We start from the raw sequence: 20,921 nt of genomic DNA on the forward strand, positions 1-20,921 counted from the left end.
TGCATTTTAAGCCATTGAAGGTTTTTGTAAAATTTCATTGAAATCGGTTCAGGAGTTTTCCAGAATAAATCAAAGATGTTAAAAGTTTACAACACACACGCACAACACCACACAAAAGGGGATTGCAATAGGTCATCTAAAACCCCTAGTAAAATTTTACATAGGTAGGATGCAGGTACGTAGGAGCACCGGAATAAGATAACACAACAGATCATTTTAGTTTTTATTGAACATTAAAAAGGCTGAGAAAAATGGATTTGATATACAAGAAAGCTCAAATGGTCTTATAAATTCTAAGTTTACAATCATTATATATTTCAACTTTAATACCAATATATCAGAATGTGAAAAATCTACTGTGCAATTGAAAAGAATCTTAATATTATATTTAATAATAATTGTAAATGACGTAGACAATATTTACCCGAAAAACTGCAAATTTTTGTAAAGCAATATTGTAAGCAGTAAAATGTATTCCCTGCAGTGCATCAAAACTGTTGTATCATTTTTATGTATGGATTAACAATGTCCAGTAATGTAAAAAAAAAAAAAAATCCAAGCCTGCGTTATTGAAATGTATCATTTTGGATTCGTAAACAAACACATGATTCCGCATATAAACATTTTCCATAAGTCATGATAATGTCTATGATTAGAAATGAAATTTTATATCATTTGAGACAAGAAAACATTCATTATCATGAATCAGGATTTTAACTCCATGAATTGTCATCTTGATGTTATTCTGTAAACTGATATTTTTATGATTCTGTGAATAGCGATAATCTTGTGATTCTGTGAATTGCAACATTATTGTGTTTATGTGAATCCTAATATTATTCTTAAGGTTCTGTGATTATGATATTATTGTGATTCTGTGAATTGCAATATTCTTGTGACTGTGAATTGCGATGTTTCTGTAGTCATGTATAAATAAGATCTTCTACTAATATGAAATGATTTTCTTAAAAGATATGAAATATCTATGTATAAACATACATTTGATAAAACCGGTTTACTTTCATGTTTCTATAGGGAGTGTTACCCCCTTGGATTGCAGTGCTATCTGATCATTGACCTTACACAAGGTCAACATTACACAGGCCTTACAAACTAATAGAGCATAACGAATTCACACTTAACAATTCTGTAAACATATCACAAGACAAAAGAATTGATTACAACTAATAGGCAAGTACAGAAACATTGACTAAAAAATTGTACTAAATAAAAGACACAGCAGTAACATCAAAATTTACTATAGGCCCGTAAATAAAACCATTATTAGCGGTAACATAAATAAAGTCTGGTATGTATTGTAGAGCACAGTTAGTAATCTCCACATATAATCTGTATTCTATAAATTAACACTGTTTTCTGAAAACACAGATACTGTATATTATCAACAGAGAATAATATGTTTATACAGATTGGTGTTAATCTACATATATATTCTTATTTTAATTGTATAACATGTTCAGAAGCATACACATTACATATAATATACATAAGTAATTTATTATCATCAGTGTAATCAAAGGAATTAATTTTGTCCCCACAGATTGCAACATAAACCTTTGTAGATGTATGAGGTAACCATTCAGCATTATCTAAAGCGATATAGATCTGTTTTACGTACTGGCAGGATTGTCCTATATAAACAACTCCAACATCAATTACAACACAATACAATTAGACATTATTTATCAACACCTGAGATATATGTCTTCCATCATTCTCTATATTTATAACCTAGTTGTGTTAAACCTGATCAAAGGCCTCTACATAACTCGGGCTACTTGGCCATAACCCTCTCTCTATTACCATTTTCATGGATTTAAGTTATTTATAAAATCTGTTCAATTATCTGAAAACAGGCTACAGCTTTTGTCATTCTAATAGTAAATTGAGAACCAAATTTTCATGGTCAAACTACATTTATTTTGGAAACTACCCAAATCTGGAAAGAAGATTCTGAGAAAATTTCCGCAGTACGTTCAAAGACACTAGTCTTCATCAGACAATTACATAAACAATAGACAATAATCAGTAAAAAAAGGCAACATTCAAAGTCAAAACTTTTCTATAATAATTATAACATTTACATGTACATGAATGTTTACTGCATCCTTTTACTCAATAACTCGAAACTTGATCACTAAGTTTATAACACTACGAAAGAGAGTACGAGATCTATTGGTGAATGAATGAGGCATATAATTAATCCATTTAATTAATGCTTGTCGTCTAGCTTGTTCATTTCTTAAATGACTCATTAGGAGAAGAGTGGTCAGTTGATTCAAATATATCAAACATTTGTTTTGTGTTTGTGAAATGCTTTCAAAACTTAAAAGGGGCTCACTTAGTGTTCTGAAATCATATATCCTTGTTACAGAAACAGTGTCATTGGTTAAGACTCTGCAGAAGTTATTTGGCAGTTTGATACTGTGTAGTTTAACTATGACAAAGCCATATACATTAAAAAGCAGTCTTCTCTAACAATCTACAGGCAAAATACCACTATGGGCATAGGACTTGGAAAGTGTGCTAAAGAGATTTACATTTGAGTTTATAAAAGAGTTAAAACACATCATACATCATCACAAACATCTGAGCTTACCCATACAAATGTAATAAATATCAGAGGATATTAAAGATCATACCTTTACAATCTATTCTATTCACAATATTCTGTACGGTTTAAATGTCCCTTAGAACCCTTCTGTCTGGAAAGAACAAAACATTTCACACAACCATTGTGCCACCAGTTTTGCACTTTGCTGCGAAATCAAGAACACAGATAAAGAAACTTCCACACAACATTTCATCATTTATTTTTTCACCAGATTTATCAATAGTTTTTATGACATACATATTCAAATGAATATTTATTCATGTCTTTTTATGTGCATGTAATATGCACAGATATTCATTTTCATGAAAGTAAGGCGATTTTATTACAAATCTACCAAACAGTGACTTTAACTGCATCCAATTTCCACAACTGAAACAGAAGAAATGAGATGATTTACAATGCCTATATCTACCCTGGACGGTGGTCAGGATTCACCTCATACAGTTTTAGAAAATAGAAGAATCTTGTAACTTTACAGAGAACAGGTAGGGCTCTAGCAATTTGTTGCTTCCAAACAATTATGTTAATCTTCTCTTTCAATGAATTTTAATAAAGAACATTTTCAATAACAGAAAACATGAACAAAAACCAAAAGGAAAATTTAAAAAAAACACAAGGAAAGCAAACGCAGATGATTTAGAAAAAGACGACTTCCTACACAACAGATTGAAAAACAAAACAATAGTAACAAGGTATAACGATCTGGAATGCCAACTTCAGTTCTTATACAACAAAGCACAAACAATGACTTCAGTGATTCTCCTTTCAATACTTTTAAAGCTAACTGACGATATTGCAATTAAGACATAAAATTTGCGTACAGCATTCTCCGTGAAGCACTTTTTCCAATAAAGCACAGAGGTTATTAAAACGACAATTAAAGAGCCTTTAGTCAGTAAGGACAAAAAATGAGACATTTATTGTAGGACAATGATATCACAACAAACGGTGACATCACAACAAACGTCAACGAAGTGGGAGACTACCTGTAACTGATTACCTCCCCTTATAAAATATCTACATGCTAACCTCTGCTATGATCATTGACAAAGTGATAAGTAATATATTAACATATACCATAGGTCTGTCTAAATAACGTTATGTAGCACTACTAAGCATGATTTGTTTATCAATCATAGACCTTTTTTTACTGGAATAGACATTAACATCTTTCAATGTGATTTTGTAGAATTTTTCATTTTAAAGAAGACAACAACTTCAAAATGTTTTTTATACTGTTCCTTACAGTCACATAAAACAATGAAACAAGATGGCAATCTTGATGCAAAGGGAGGTAATCTTATAATGTTTCATCAAAGTGCAAACAAATACAGGAATGTAATATCAAAGAAATTGAGGAAATATTTAAACAGTTTTCCAAAACAAATAGATCAGTAAGTAAAATACAACCAGCACATCACTTAATTTATAGCACTTAGGAGGCAACAGAATTCAGTTTTTTTTTTTTCAAATTCTGCAAACAAACAAAATGGCTTTCAAATTGAAAAGAAGTGTTTGATATTTTTTTAATCTGAAGACCAAGAATACCTGTTATATTGAAATTAAATGTGAAATTCAGATGGTTTTAAACTCCAGATGAAAGGCTTTTTTTGTGCAATGTTAGAAGAAAACAAATTAAAAAAAAACATCAAAATGGGCAAAATTAAAACAAAAGTAAAACAAAAAATGAAAGAACATTGATTTTTAAAGTAATTTGACATTTTACAATACAAGTGCCTGGTTTTTTTTAAACAAAAAGCACAATTACTATAGAAATTTAGAAAAACACATCAAATTTATGTCTAAGGGTACAAAGGCCTACAAAGTCAATATATATATATGACATTTAAACCTAAACTGAAATATTTAGAGCAAGTTCACATCACAAGGAACAAAATGTGGAAATGATAAAAAAATCAAGTCAGTACATTATCACTTTAAGGGAAGCAATACATCTCACAAATGTAATTATGTCATTACTTTGATATGAAACATTAAATAAAATTTACAAGGTCCCTTACTTATGGTTTTGCTTCAGTATAATAGAGATGGCATCAACTCTGAACTGGCTGTTAATATGGAAATAGTCTACTAAAACCTGACCTGTATAAGACCTTTATCAATCAGATATACTTCCAACAGTACCATGATCAATACTAGATGTACAGGTTATCATTTATGTCACACAGAGAAGAAGAGTCAATTGATTTTAAACTACATCTGAGGTGGTCTAGTTTCCTATCACCTCCACTCATCTTTTCAGTGATGTCCAGATCATGGGTAAATTTCAGAACCAGCAGAATAGCCAGATCTAATTAAACATCTTTTTTTCCCACTCTGTAGCAGAAAAGCCTGATCTAATTAAACGTCTCTGTATTTTGCTTTGTACCAGAACAACCCAATCTAACTAGACATCTTTAAATCTCACTATGTAGCAAAACAGTCACATAACCATTCATCTTACTGAAAACTAGGCACTATTTGATCCTATTCAACAAGTAAGCAAATTAGTGTGTATAAAAGTGTTTTAGGCCAGAAGTTATCAAATTTGAGAAATTAGAAACCTTCAATCATCATCACATATGCCTAGAAAATAACAGGAAAAGATAAGGAAGATAACTGACGTTACAGTTCAGTGGTTTGGTACAGCATCGGTGGCCTAGTAACTTAATCTACATTCAGAAACAAACACCTGTTTGTTATTGATAACATTCTATATAAATATTTCTATGATTAAAGTTGACACTGACATTTCTATAATACCTACTATATCAAACAATAAACTGAGAATAATGCTTTGATAAGAAGAAAACTACAAACAGCTAAATAATAATTACCAGCTAAATTATCAGCATTTTTTTTTTACATCATTTGCTAATTATTAACTTAAGACAAACTACATTGGGTGGTAAGTATTTCTGGAATTGTAACTGAAATCTTAGCAATGTATTTTGCTGTTCACCTGTGCCAGTCAGTACCATAGCATATTTAGGGCCAATTATTTAAAACTAGCTAAACAAACCTAAAAAGCCCTGCTCAGACAAGGACCTATCACATCACTTTTCATTCAGTACCACAAATCCAGATATTTCGAAGAATAAACATCTTGTTAGTATCACCTTTTCAATAATACATGCGTTTCATTGTACATCGTAATTAATTTTGAATATATTTTGATCGTAAGAATATTTTTAAAATTGACATTACTTCCACAGGGTATGTTCATATATTTTTACTTAACCAGCATTCAGATTCCTTGATCAACAAAATTGGAATATCAAATTTGATACAGCTCAGTAATTAGAAACTGGCAACTGATGAGAATTCAACGAAAACATCCTTTTATTACTTGAGGTAAATGTCATGGTTAGGACATCGTCACTGATATCATGTCTTTTGTTACAGCCCAGTCTCACTGAAGCATATTTTGTACCTTTGTTAAATGTAAAAAAAAAAAATGTCCTATAATAAATCTGACACAGGGATATTGAATTTTCCAATTTGGAAAGAGCTCTTTCAGAATATGTTTGGAGTTGACATCAAAGAGACTGATGTGTAATGGCAGGTAATACTCCGGTTGAGCCAGAATCTCTCGTCATATCACAGTAGTTATCCTCATTCCTCCAGGACAGTCCTACCCTGACTTAACACCAAGGGCATCACGTGAGTGCTCATACACCACGTAACTTATACTAACAGCAGGTATAACCTTCATAAAGTTGGGAGCCAGACCACGATAAAGTCCAAAGAATCCATCCTGTTTCACAATCTTCTTGAACATACTGGATAACGTGTCCTGTCCTTTTGCTCCTAAAAAATTAAATTAAGCAAAAATATTACATAACGAGAGACTCTAGGGGGATTTGATGATGATGGGCTAATTACATTACATGTTACATATGAGACAATTTTCAAATGGTTCAGGTTGGGGGCCGCATGGTTGGGGGCTGTATCAATTATCTCAAAAATCTACTGGTTAACTGGATCTTATAATGTTTAATTTTGCCAGGCTACTATTTCACAGTTCTCCTGATTGGGCTAGTTTAAGCATATCACAGTTTATGCATATCTATGAAGTGGTGTTTGCTGGAGATACACCATGTATGATTGCATGGGAATTAGTGAGAAGACCAGAGACTGTTATACACTAGAAGTACCTGACATGGTATTACTGACCTTGAGCCTGTAATTTGGTGCGGATAAGTGCAAGAGGATAGCTAGACAGCTGACCACACGTAGAACTAATTGTCCCACAACCAAGCAAAGCAAGAATTCCAGGGTCTTGGCCATTGGTCCTCTGTCGGTACATCTTCTTCAATGTCTGAAATTCATTGCCAATAGAAATCACTTTAAACATATTTTGTGTCATCATCTTGTATAACAACAATACTTACTTATATCAGCTATACAGCTATAACACATAGAATCAAATTAACAAACATAAACTTTCCATGTCTTTTACAATTTAAACTGATATAAATACTAACTAGACAAGGCATTGTTTGCTTTATATAATCTATGACAACCTGATGACAAAGTTTACCTCATATACAGCTAAGTCTATACCAGCATATGGTATAATTCCAATGATATTTGGCACATATCCTCTGTAGAACATTCTAATTCCTTCATTCTTATAAACCTTCATAGCACAGTCAAATATTCCATTAAACTGGCCGGTCTTCCTCAAAGCTAATCGCGTCTTCAACACCTGAAATATAATATAAACTGGTCAACCACAATTTTCAAATAGTTCGGAGATAACGGTAAATACCATGGAAAGTGGTCAGGGAAATTTCTACCATGTGTGTAAAACAGTGGAACGGAATCAGGAACATTACATAATATAAACACAAAAATGAGAGAAAAGAAAAGTCCATTTCACGATTTCCAAGAAATACACACCATCCTTTTTGCATTTAGGTGTTGTTAAAGCTGCAATTATTTGAACAATGAAAGAAAATATCCCTGACGGTATGTAGAGAGTACCTAACTTACCTCCATTGGGTAGATGGCTGTCTGTGATATACATCCAGCTAGGGAACCAGAACACAGGCGTTCCAGGACATTCAGTTCCTTCTTTTGGTCTGCGCCCCGAAAATACGCTTTTATCTGAACAAACATATTACACATTAAATTTCCTTTACAATTCTGAAATGATTTCTCTATTTACGTGAATCAAGAAAATATTTACAAAATATATGCCAAACCTTTGCTTCTGTCGATGCTTACAGGGCTCTCGATCTGCAAGATTTGGGGCCGATTTCCCAATGCAAAATAGTATCTTGTTTTCCTAATTCAGACCCCAAGTTTTCCCAATTCTAGGGAAAACGCTGCTATTTTCCCAATTTTAAGGGCCCTGGGCCCCAGTCCCAAAATGGGGTGTGAGAGCCCTGGCTTAATACAAAATTTAACCAAAGAAATAGAATTATTGAAATTTAAAAAACTGCTTAGGTGTTTATTTTCACTGTATTGAACCTTGATAATTTTCTTTATACAAAAGGGTCAACGGGCCTGCAGTGCTCACTCAAACCAAATATCCTACAACTAGGCCTTTCAATTCTTGAGAAGTCGGTTAAATGTGTTAAGTAATTTGACCCCTGTGACCTTAAACATGATTCAAGAATATTTCTTTTTTTGCAAACACTGTGATGCTTCATCCTAGGAACATACCAGCCAAATATGCCTCTAGGCCTTTTAGTTCATGAGAAGAAGTTGTGTAAATGTTTTAAAAAATTGACTAAATTTTTGCAAACATTGTCAGGCTCCATCCTGGGAGTGACATTTCCCTCCATCCTTTCTCTATATAACATCAAAGTGAAACCTAACAAATCCATTGACAGTGCCAGTCTCTTGTACCAATGCAGAAAAAGAAATTGATCAGAATTGAATACAAAGTAGACATACCGAGATTTTTTTTATATCAAATTCCTTTCAGAAAACTTCTACAAAATTTCTCAACTATAGGAACACCTGCAGATCAGCATGTCTAGTACAGCTGAAACTCTTTCTCTCGAAATTCAGGTGACGGTGTAAGATGTTTCGGCTAATCAGAATTTGGACTAAAAAAAGTATCGTAATAACGTTGATGATATCAGTTTCCTGGTTTTGTTCACTTTTAAACAGAGTATCAAATAACAAAACATGTAATAAAAATAATGTAATAATAAATAAATTTCATATGTAATTATTTGTTCTGTAACATACATTTGTAATTACTTTGTTCCATAACATACATTTGTAATTACTTTGTTGTGTAACATACATTTGTAATTACTTTGTTGTGTAATGTACATTTGTAATTATTTGTTCCGTAACATACATTTGTAATTACTTTGTTCCGTAACATACATTTGTAATTACTTTGTTCCGTAACATACATTTGTAATTACTTTGTTCCGTAACATACATTTGTAATTACTTTGTTCCGTAACATACATTTGTAATTACTTTGTTCCGTAACATACATTTGTAATTACTTTGTTCCGTAACATACATTTGTAATTACTTTGTTCCGTAACATACATTTGTAATTACTTTGTTGTGTAACATACATTTGTAATTACTTTGTTCTGAAACATACATTTGTAATTACTTTGTTCCGTAACATACATTTGTAATTACTTTGTTCCGTTACTTTGTTCCGTAACATACATTTGTAATTACTTTGTTCCGTAACATACATTTGTAATTACTTTGTTCCGTAACATACATTTGTAATTACTTTGTTCCGTAACATACATTTGTAATTACTTTGTTGTGTAACATACATTTGTAATTACTTTGTTCCGTAACATACATTTGTAATTACTTTGTTCCGTAACATACATATGTAATTATTTGTTCTGTAACATACATTTGTAATTACTTTGCTCTGTAACATACATTTGTAATTACTTTGTTCTGTAACATACATTTGTAATTACTTTGTTGTGTAACATACATTTGTAATTACTTTGTTCCGTAACATACATTTGTAATTACTTTGTTGTGTAACATACATTTGTAATTACTTTGTTGTGTAACATACATTTGTAATTACTTTGTTCCGTAACATACATTTGTAATTACTTTGTTGTGTAATGTACATTTGTAATTACTTTGCTGTGTAACATACATCTGTAATTACTTTGTTGTGTAACATACATTTGTAATTACTTTGTTGTGTAATGTACATTTGTAATTACTTTGTTCCGTAACATACATTTGTAATTACTTTGTTCCATAACATACATTTGTAATTACTTTGTTCTGTAACATACATGTGTAATTACTTCGTTGTGTAACATACACGAGTACAAAGAGATCACATATTTTACAGTTCTGTCACACACACGAGTACAAATAGATCACATATTTTATAGAATGGCAACAAAATGAAATGCCAAAAATGAAACAAAATTCTGACTCAAGCAATTTCGAGACAAGTTTCAACTGTATTTGCTTCTATCTAAATCACACAGAAAGATTTTTCCTACAACTTACTTGTTCATATGCCATGAACTTAATGGCAGTTTCCGGTGCAATCTTGATCACATTAATTCCATTACCCCGCCATAGAGATTTAACTCCTCCTTCATTCAGCATGAACCGGAAGCCATTAATCACTCCATAGTTGTTTTTACTGGAGGCATGCACCTGTTACAGAGTAATCTCCCCTTATACAATATAAACATGATAAAATTTCTATAATTCCATGATCTGTGTGAAAAATATTAAAAGTTTGAAATCTTTTCAACAAACTTTTTTTCTTTATCATATCTACACAAGTAATATTGTTACCAATTTTGTTGTATGAATTCCACTGACAAGTCCCTTGGTTTCATTACAAAAAGTAAAAGACCATAGAAATCCAAGCCATGAAAAATACTGTAATCACAGGAAATCATGACTCTTCCAATGATTTTAAAAACTCGTTTTTTGACATAATCTAAAAATGTAAAACCAAATCTTCGACACTGGATAACTTTCACTTAGTCATTTTAAAGAATTTGATAAATACACTGTAATATGATCAAATGATATGAGACTCCAGGGTTATGAATTTCACAATTTATCTAAAACACCTAAAGACCTTTCCATGCATTCATGAAGATTATATTACTGAATTGTTTAAATAATTTTAATGGCAATTAAACACATTATGCTCTAGAGTGTACTTTTTTTTTTTTTTTTTGTATAATCTATATTAACATTAACCTGTTCCAGAAGTGGTAATGTGGGACCCGGAGGATTCTATTCTACCATACCTATGTTGTGAAAAGGACATTTTTTTAACTTTTACTTTGATCCCTTCTGGCATTGCAGGAAGCAAAGGAAAGTGTCAAGTGTCATCAAAATTTTATTCAAAATTGGTACAGGGGTTTTCAAGTAAAAAATGTCACTGTATATGGACAGACAAAATGTGATCCCAGTTGTACTTACTTGTAGCAGAACTTTGAGTCTGTCCAGTGGAGCTGTACAGGTTCTCGACACAGCTCCTGCTGCTCCACCAGCCACTAGGTGGCGCCACCACATACCTGTCTGCATTTCTTTCTCTGTGAAGTCATCAGGGACCATATTGTTTTCACCAATGTCTATGATCTGTGGGGTACAAATATCATGTCACATACATATCATTCATTTTCTTATAGGACTTTAACATGTCAGACGATACCTTATATATTGTTCAGGGTTAAAGACATAGTGCCCAAACTAAAAGGGACAGGGGAGAGCACTCTGCATACAACTGTGCCATCTTGTTATATAGTAGGTTAAAACAACACAATGGTTTATTTTGATGTTGGTGAAATGATTCAGGAAGATTCAACATCAAAAAAACATGTCACTAAACAATAGCTATCCAGGTTTGGTTTTGGGGTACCTGCAGTAGAATTCAAATAATTATATGCCTGGAACTCATTTGAAGTAATAGGCACAGAATTCCTGGTTAGAAATGACCAATGATGGAGTCATGGAATCCGAATAAAATATATCTCCAATTCACTACAAGCTACACCATGGATCTTGTTTGTCTAAATGAACACAAGATATTGAGAAGAGAACTATCTACCTAACACAATGACCTTAAAACATTTTCTATTTTATCGTAACTGGTGGTACGCTGACCTGGTTTATTGCACTCCTTATGAATAAATTGTTGGACAAACTTATACACCCATGACTTCAGTAATGTAACGTTGTGGAGATACTGTATTAAGTATTTACAGACATATTTCTTCAGTAATGTAACATATCAAGGATATTTTTTGGGGCATACTTACAGACACATGTCTCCAGTAATGTAACATAACATGGATATTTTGTGGGACACAATTACAGACACATCTCAGTAATGTAACATAACATGAATATTTTGTGGGGCATACTTACAGACGCATGTCTCCAGTAATGTAACATGTCGTGAATGTTCTGAGCTGGTGACAACAACAGGAAGTTTCTCCATTCATTAAAATCTATCTTTAATGTACCATCCTTATCCATTCTAAAAACAGAAGCAAATTAAATCTGAGTTTGATATATTGTGTTTTACATATAGATATGTCAATAAGAATCACAAGGATGCTGCAGTCAGCCCTGAAGAAACTATTATAACCTGTTTGGGTGTGGAAACATTTACAAGGAACACACACACAATTCCAGTTTTAAGAACATTTATACAGTCGAGATAACTCAATCAAGTCATCTCGATAGGTTGCTAAATTAATGTGGGCAATAGACTTTCTTCCATGCTGAAGCCTTCTACAATGTATAGACAGCTTTATCCTCGTACTTAGTAATACAGCTTTTAATTGTGGTCACCCTTTCTCGATAATATCTGGAAAATGTATTAAATTTCATTTTTTTTTCTATCAAAAAATTTACAAAAATTAAAAAAGCCTTGATGTTTATATGGATATTGTTTAAAGTGAGATTGTACATTGTATACCAACAGACCTTAAAAGAGCCTTTGTACAGTAATATAAGTACATATATACTGTATTCAGTCTAGCTAACAATCTGTTATCATAATTTTATAAAGATTCTTCATGTACATTGTTGTAACAGTAATTATATACCTAGGTTAGTCAATATCTACATTTGACCTTAAGTTGTTGGCTTTTGCCTTTTTGAAATGACTTTTGCTGATATGATTTAAAAGTCACTCAATGATGGCTATGTGAACATCTAACAAGAACTATGTAAAAAACATATTTCAAACCTATCAGTGGCAAAAAAATTTTCAAATACATTTTTAGTAGCCCACCTTTGTAGTAATTTTTGTGCCTCATTTCTGTCAATAGTAAGACCTAGCTTGCGGAAAGACTCCTGTATCTCCCCAGCATCTATAGCACCTGTTAAAGAGAAATTTGGCATGTAAAATAACAGTATACTACACATGTATGGCATCATTGATAGGGCCTTAACTGTCACCTGAGTCACTATGATTCTTGTAACATATCATAGAAATGATTCTATTTAAAAAAGTAATAAACTTTTAACTATATTGCACACATAATGCAAATGTGTGTTTGAATTTTCTCACATAAAATCTTCCATCCAGACACAGGTGAATTTCTTTGAAATGTCAGTCAATTTGACCCATTTTTGGCACCACCTATCAGCCCCTGGGGGTCAGTCACAGTCAATATGTGCATCTCATCCAACAGTCAGATTATACTAGTAAGACAAAATCTAAACAATTTGGAACTGCTGAAAGAAAATAAATAAATTGTGCTCAAAAGTGTCATTTTCCTATAAGATAAAGGAAATTTTACCCCCTACCCTGGGGGAAAAGTGAAACACTGGGGTCTTGAAATTTACAATTTTTATAAAGCATCATAAGACACTTCCGTACATGAAAAGTATACGGTTCTACACTATCTTGGTATTGAGAAGAAGATTTTTGAAATTTCAGTTAATTTGACCCATATTTGGCTCTGCCTCTCAGTTCCTGCTGGTCAGCCAAGGTCGTCAATATGTGTCATCTTAAACTAATATTTCTAACCAGGTTTGAACTTGAGTGTGCCTGTCAGTTCCTGAAGGTTGAACTTGGTCCTGTCTGTCAGTCCCTGAAGGTTGAACATTGGCCTGTCTGTCAGTCCCTGAAGGTTGAACATTGGCCTGTCTGTCAGTCCCTGAAGGTTGAGCTTGGCCGTGCCTGTCAGTTCCTGAAGGTTGAACTTGGTCATGCCTGTCAGTCCCTGAAGGTTGAACATTGGCCTGTCTGTCAGTCCCTGAAGGTTGAGCTTGGCCTGTCTGTCAGTCCCTGAAGGTTGAGCTTGGCCATGCCTGTCAGTCCCTGAAGGTTGAACATTGGCCTGTCTGTCAGTCCCTGAAGGTTGAGCTTGGTCATGCCTGTCAGTCCCTGAAGGTTGAACTTGGTCATGTCTGTCAGTCCCTGAAGGTTGAGCTTGGCCGTGCCTGTCAGTTCCTGAAGGTTGAACTTGGTCATGTCTGTCAGTCCCTGAAGGTTGAACATTGGCCTGTCTGTCAGTCCCTGAAGGTTGAGCTTGGCCGTGCCTGTCAGTCCCTGAAGGTTGAACATTGGCCTGTCTGTCAGTCCCTGAAGGTTGAGCTTGGCCGTGCCTGTCAGTCCCTGAAGGTTGAACATTGGCCTGTCTGTCAGTCCCTGAAGGTTGAACATTGGCCTGTCTGTCAGTCCCTGAAGGTTAAGCTTGGCCGTGCCTGTCAGTCCCTGAAGGTTGAACTTGGTCATGTCTGTCAGTCCCTGAAGGTTGAGCTTGGCCGTGCCTGTCAGTCCCTGAAGGTTGAGCTTGGCCTGTCTGTCAGTCCCTGAAGGTTGAGCTTGGCCGTGCCTGTCAGTTCCTGAAGGTTGAACTTGGTCATGTCTGTCAGTCCCTGAAGGTCATCCAAGGTAAATATTTGTCATCTTAAACTAATATATCTGACCAGGTTTTAACTATTTCCAGTAGAAAATAAAGCAACAATGTTAAAAAATATATTTTATCTCTTTAAAATGTAGTAAATTTTACTCCCTTCCCAAGGGGAAACGAGAGCCCATGGAATCATGAAATTTACAATTTTGGAAAAGCATCTGAAGGCCTATCAATCCATGAAGATTACTTGATTCTTCCCTGGGGGTCAGCCGAGGTCAATATGTGCATCTCATAAAAGTGTCATCTTAAACTTGAAATTCTACTTGATTCTACCTTACCTGATATTTGAGAAGAAGATTTTTGAATTTCAATCAATTTGACCCTTTTTGGCCCTGCTCCCAAGCCCCTTGTGGTTGGGGACCATATCATTTACAATTTTGGTGTGCCTTTAACCATGAGAGACTTTTATAAAATTTCATTCAAATCGGTTCAGGAGCTTTCTAGAAGAAGTCGAAAATGTTAAAAAGTTACGATGCATGATGGACCATGTACGACGTCTGACAAAAGGGGATCAAAATTACCGAAAAATTATTATACATGTGTTACAAAACTAAATACACAGCTTTTTCCCCTCAGATAATTTCTTAATAATTTGTTTGGATAGAGAATACACATCAGAAAGCTATAATGAGATAAAATTCCAACAAAACATCAGTAAGAGTTGTGAGTCCCTCTACAGACAAATCAGATCAGTAATTCCAATAAAAGGTTAAATAAATTTGAACTACAAAATAAACACAGATACATGTCTGGTTTACATGATTTAGAATGTGATGCCTACATCCTCTATATTCCAGGGGTTACCATCAATTTCAATCCTGCACCCCTGGAGGAATTCTTGGCAAAATTGAAGGCACATGTAAAGTTATTTGATTAGTCTATCAGGTCTCATGAGACAAACATATCAGACATATGGAATACTCAGCTGAAAATACACCATCTTGTTTTGTATCAGATGTAAGGGACATTCAGCTGAATACACACCATCTTGTTTTGTATCAGATGTAAGGGACATTCAGCTGAATAAACACCATCTTGTTTTGTATCAGATATAAGTGACATTCTGCTGAATAAACACCATCTTGTTTTGCATCAGATGTAAGTGACATTCAGCTGAAAACAAACTCTCTTGTTTTGTATCAGATGTAAGGAACATTCACCTGAATACACACCATCTTGTTTTATATCAGACTTACCATCTTGATTTGTATCAATTTTCTTAAAATAAAGCCGAAGTTGCTGGTCATGTACAGTGACATATTTCAGAAATTCAGCAAAGTCAATCTGACCGTCTTTATTAGCATCATGTTTCTTCAAGAATTCCTGAAAATGATAATTGAAATTATTGATTGTTTGCACTTTATGTTAATCAGAAATGAATTTACAATATTTATAAACAGCACTCTTATTTGTAAAACGTCCTTCCAATCTACAATTACTTTCACCAACTTCATCATGTAGAATCAGGTTGGAAACACTTGTATATGCAAAATGGTCCTACATTTAAGTGGCTTCATTGCTTTAAGTAAACAACTTGTAACTCAAATTGGAGATAATTTGAAATAAAAACACATCAAACTCATTCAGAAGGGTGTCATATAAAATGCGAGTCTGAAGGGTTCTGGGGATTTATCAAAAGCAGAACAAACATATAACAACACGGGTTTAAAATTCTGATATTGTAAATAGAGGAATGAATACCAGATAAAAAATATGGGTACCACTGTCCTTTTTAATAACATTACACCTATTTTCTAATATCTTTTAAAATAGCCTACAGTACATTGCTCAATTTACAGCCAGAGTTTCCAGTGATAAGAGGTGAGCCCAACCTGTCAATGACATTACAACGCACGACGTTGTTGCATCACATTCTGTGATTGATATATATCGTTTTAACTGATAATATCTATACGAACACTAAGTTAGATTATTTTAAAGTCTACAAACTGATAGACTTTCATAAATAAAAACAGTTCATTCAACCCTAGCCAACAGACCGTAAAGCTACGCCCTGAGTTCCAAACAGTCACTTTCCATTAGTCATAGCCGAAAGTCATAGTTCTGAAGTGTTGACATACTTCATAAATACATAATATCCAACTGTACAAACATGACATAAATATCTTGTGCCTGTTGATGCAACAAAACGGTTCTTTGCAGCATTGGTATACCTGAGCCTGACCAACAGGAACATTCATCTCCGTGAGAGAACTCGTCAAATCAGCAATATCAATGCGTCCATCTTTGTTCACATCGAGCTTGTTGAACAGTTCCTGGTATTTCTTATTGTCCTCATCACTCAACACGGGTCTGCTGTCATCCCCCGTCATCTTGTTTCATAGACAGTACCACCACAGCTCTAGCACATGTTTATTTTCCTCTGCCACCACCAATTTATGCTGTTGTACGTTGTGATTGGTTAAAACTATTAAAGGGAAATAACTTATTAAGGTATCATGCAACTAAGTTATACTATAAGTACAGTATGCAACTATCCGATTAGTTAACCTTTAAATATATATATATCATTGTATATTTCACCTTGTTGTGAAAACTATTGTGTTAAAATAAAAAACTTACTTTGGTTTATAAAGTTATCATATTCGCGTAAATTCACCAGAATTCAATCAAATATCAAGCTACCAATATCATTTATTTTTTTGCTCTTACCTTAAAAAAAGAACAAACAGGAAATGAAATTTTCTCGAGTTTATGACAAAAAAACCTAAGCAAAAAAATGCACGATGTACACAACGAATCCATTAAATATCATCTAAGTTTTATATACTATAAATAAGCTCATATACAGGCATATAGTGAGTAATGTCACGCTTATTATATTGTTATATTTAACATCATCATTGTTTATCTATTGTAATTAAATTAAGTTATTAAGTACATCACATACAACTTAGTGTGGTAATTAGTGGGGGTGTTCGACTAGACTGGTTGTAAAGGAATAGTTCCAGTTATGACAGGTGAGAGGCCACATATTCAACGACCATTTGGCGGTTCACCAAATATAAATTCGATTGTAGTGTGTATACATTTTGTATTACACAGGATAAAACACTGTAAACGGACCGTGTAGATTGACCAGAATGAGTCCAAATGATACGAAGGTAAATATCAATTCGTTTGAAAAATATATCAACGAATAAACGTAATCACTGTGATTTTGACATTTAGTTCAGCTAATTTAGTTAAAAGAGTGCCCCAAAACGACCTTAAATGTAAAATTAAGACAATACTCAGTTCTTATTAGTTTAAGGAGTGACCCCAAACAACCTTAAAGGTAAAATTAAGACAATACTCAGTTCTTATTAGTTTAAGGAGTATCCCCAAACAACCTTAAAGGTAAAATTAAGACAATACTCAGTTCTTATTAGTTTAAGAAGTATCCCCAAACAACCTTAAAGGTAAAATTGAGACAATGCTCAGTGTATACCTGGCATGCATTTCTTATTGGATAAGGTGCCCAATGGACTTGAATCGTTTGTATTCAATGCTTTTCGCAAATGCATTCATATTTCAAACCCATCTCATTCAAAATGTTGGTAGATAAGAAGAAGTCATTGAAAGGTTTTTAAATTTGTGATCTTGAATATGGTTTAAGGACATTTCTTTAACCAAACATTTCAAAACTTCATCCAAATATCAGGAGAGTTTGTATAAAGTTTTTAACAGATAATACCCCATATGACTTGAGATATAAACAAATGTCAATTCTTTTGGTAACATTTTTGAGCTTCATCCAAGGAACCTACAAGTCTAATAACATGGCTATAGGCAGTTTGGGTTACCAGAGGTCACTTAATGGTTTAACAAATTTAATCACTGACGACTTCGTTCTGTGACGTCATTTCTTTTCACAAACCTTTCAGGACGTTTTCCCAGGGATCTTCACGCCAAGTATCATGATTCCAGACGTTTTGGTTAATGAGGAGGCATTTGAAAGTTTAAACAAATATAATCCCTGAACCTCGAATATTCATATAGTCAAGGTTTTCAAATAGGATGGGGTTTCATTCTAGCTACAATAAAAAAAATAATATTTACTCAGGATGGATGGGCGACGCACCACGACATAAGATCGGGCCCGAACGTTTCTAAGGTCAAATAAGACCAAGGCGACAAGAAGAAAACAAAACAACGTATTTCATCATCTTTATAAGGGCTTTAGTAATTAGTGTCTAACAGATACGACCGTGATCTGAACTTGTTTCAAAGAAGTCTCTTTCATTTAAACTTGTAGCTCTCAATTCCAGTAAGATAGTGGCTAAATAACATTTTAGGTCTTACAAGATACCAGCAAAAGTCATCCGACTGTTTTGGGAAATTAAACTCCAATGACCTTAAATAGATACTTTACACCAGTATGCTACTGGCTTAGTATCATCCTCATTTGGTTGATCATCAGAGGTAGTTCAACCGATTCAAAATTTGTACCACTTGACCTTTAACAAGGACTGAATCCAGTCTTTATAGTTTGCCAGCTTTCACAAGAGGAAACTTCTGGACATGATATGGCCACATACGTTTCTTAGAGAAATTCTTTACAGGAATGGTTGAGGGACACTCAGCGGCAGCTCTGCCAAGGTATAAAAATTCACTTAGAAGGAGGGTGTGCTAATGATATATAAACCAACACATATATAATATTTTGTTTGAACCAAGATGGAATCTAGATGCTATGACCCCATCAAATTGCAATATATAACTTAACACAACTTCAATTAAATATTTGATTTTATTCTGATTTAAAACAATGTCAAAGTAAAAAGAAAATATTACCTTTCAGGTCTTACTTATCTGACAATAGTTGGTACATTCTTGTCTAGTTTCTACATGTAATGAAGAAATAAACCAAAATCCTTTCGATTCATGCTATCATCCTTAACAAGTCTTCCTTAGGATTCCTTCATGATTCTGATCCAAGGCCACACTTAACCGCACTTCACCCCAAAAAGACATCCACATCAATCATGACAGAAATTCTAGTTCTGTCATACTGAGTTATACATAGGCCTAAATATTACAGATATTTCTGATCCCTAGTAATAATCAAATATCATGTGCTCTCCTTCCAATCTCTCTGAAAAATTCCAAATACATTTCCTTTTATTGAAAAAAGATATCCCATATTAACTATAATTAATACAAACACAAAATTACATGTGATTGTGCTGTGTAAACACAAGATGACAAATGAAGCTTGGTCAAAAAATGAAAGCTGTTTTCAGCCAGTTTCCAATAATGAGGTGAACAGATATAAATATGATGTATTCACTTCTGGTGATACTGTGGGCCATCAGATTAGTTTTATAGGTCAAGTCCCAGTTATTCAAATATTGGTTTTTGTTACCCATTGTTAAGTGACAAACATTAAATTATTGCTACTGAAGAAAATTAAAACCCAGAATATCAATTAGTACCCACAATAAAGTATGTTTCCAATTTTGTTTCATTCATACACTTTTTGATAACATTAACTACTTGGTTAACTCTGATCAAGCTTTGAGCAACTGGGTCAGAAATCTAATAAGTGGAAATATACTGTGTACTTGTATCACATATGAGCAGTAGAAGTTGAACTCCCTGTGTTTGTTAGAAAGTGTCAACTCACGTTTGTTAGAGTGTCAGCTCATGAAAATGGTTGAATCATAACTGATTGTATTCGGACATGTTTGGGAATATGGCCACAGTGAAAAAATACATTACAAGTATGAGAGGACTGATAGACCCGTGTCACATCTCTCAGAAGTGAAATTGTCTTTCAAGCCAGGTGATCTTACATGTAAATATAATGAAATACTAACCAAATAGCCAGAACAACTATTAATTACCTGGTAATAATTAATCACAACATTAAAAATCATTACTAACCTTAAAAAACAATCATGTTCCAATACATATAATAAATCATGGAAAATCATCAATAATTGTCTTAAATTTGTTATATAAACCGTAAACAAAAACATTAATGCCAGAAACAACACATATTGCAAATAACTAATATAGCTAGTACCTGGGTATTTAAGTAAACATTCATTGCAAATTCCAGCAGTATGGATATACATTATTTGCCATATAAAGAGTCAAAGCAAAAAAAACATACAAATATCAGAAATGTTCCACAGCTGGGTCTGTGTACAACATTTGAGGGAAGCATAAGTAATGTACAATGTAAATGATGTATCTGTACATCTGGTAACAACTATAATACACAGGTCATTAAATTTGTCATTATTTACTGTTATCATGCAGTTGATAACTATTAAATTTTGTATTAACATTGTTGACAAACTTTATAAATTACTTGACATGTTTTCTACATTACAATATACTTCTCTTTAGTTATAGGAAAAGGTATCCAAGAAGGAAACACAGGAACAAGAAAATAA

At 33.5% G+C, this 20,921-nt stretch overlaps 1 protein-coding gene across 1 annotated transcript; it reads right to left on the minus strand.

Annotated features, from left to right (window-relative positions):
* Positions 1–4,297: 4,297 nt before the first annotated feature.
* On the minus strand, positions 4,298–16,888 carry LOC132554640 (calcium-binding mitochondrial carrier protein SCaMC-2-like). Its single transcript, XM_060218958.1, has 10 exons — positions 16,689–16,888; positions 15,711–15,837; positions 12,882–12,969; positions 12,008–12,119; positions 11,060–11,218; positions 10,121–10,273; positions 7,634–7,747; positions 7,179–7,346; positions 6,812–6,956; positions 4,298–6,445 (listed from the first exon to the last, which is right to left on the minus strand). The coding sequence occupies exons 1-10, from the start codon at positions 16,845–16,847 to the stop codon at positions 6,270–6,272; spliced, it is 1,401 nt and encodes a 466-aa protein (XP_060074941.1). The 5' UTR covers positions 16,848–16,888; the 3' UTR covers positions 4,298–6,269.
* Positions 16,889–20,921: the final 4,033 nt, after the last annotated feature.

This window comes from Ylistrum balloti, unplaced genomic scaffold, assembly GCF_031769215.1.
Source record: "Ylistrum balloti isolate Yb309-2 unplaced genomic scaffold, AGI_CSIRO_Ybal_v1 Utg370420, whole genome shotgun sequence".
NCBI lineage: Eukaryota > Metazoa > Mollusca > Bivalvia > Pectinida > Pectinidae > Ylistrum > Ylistrum balloti.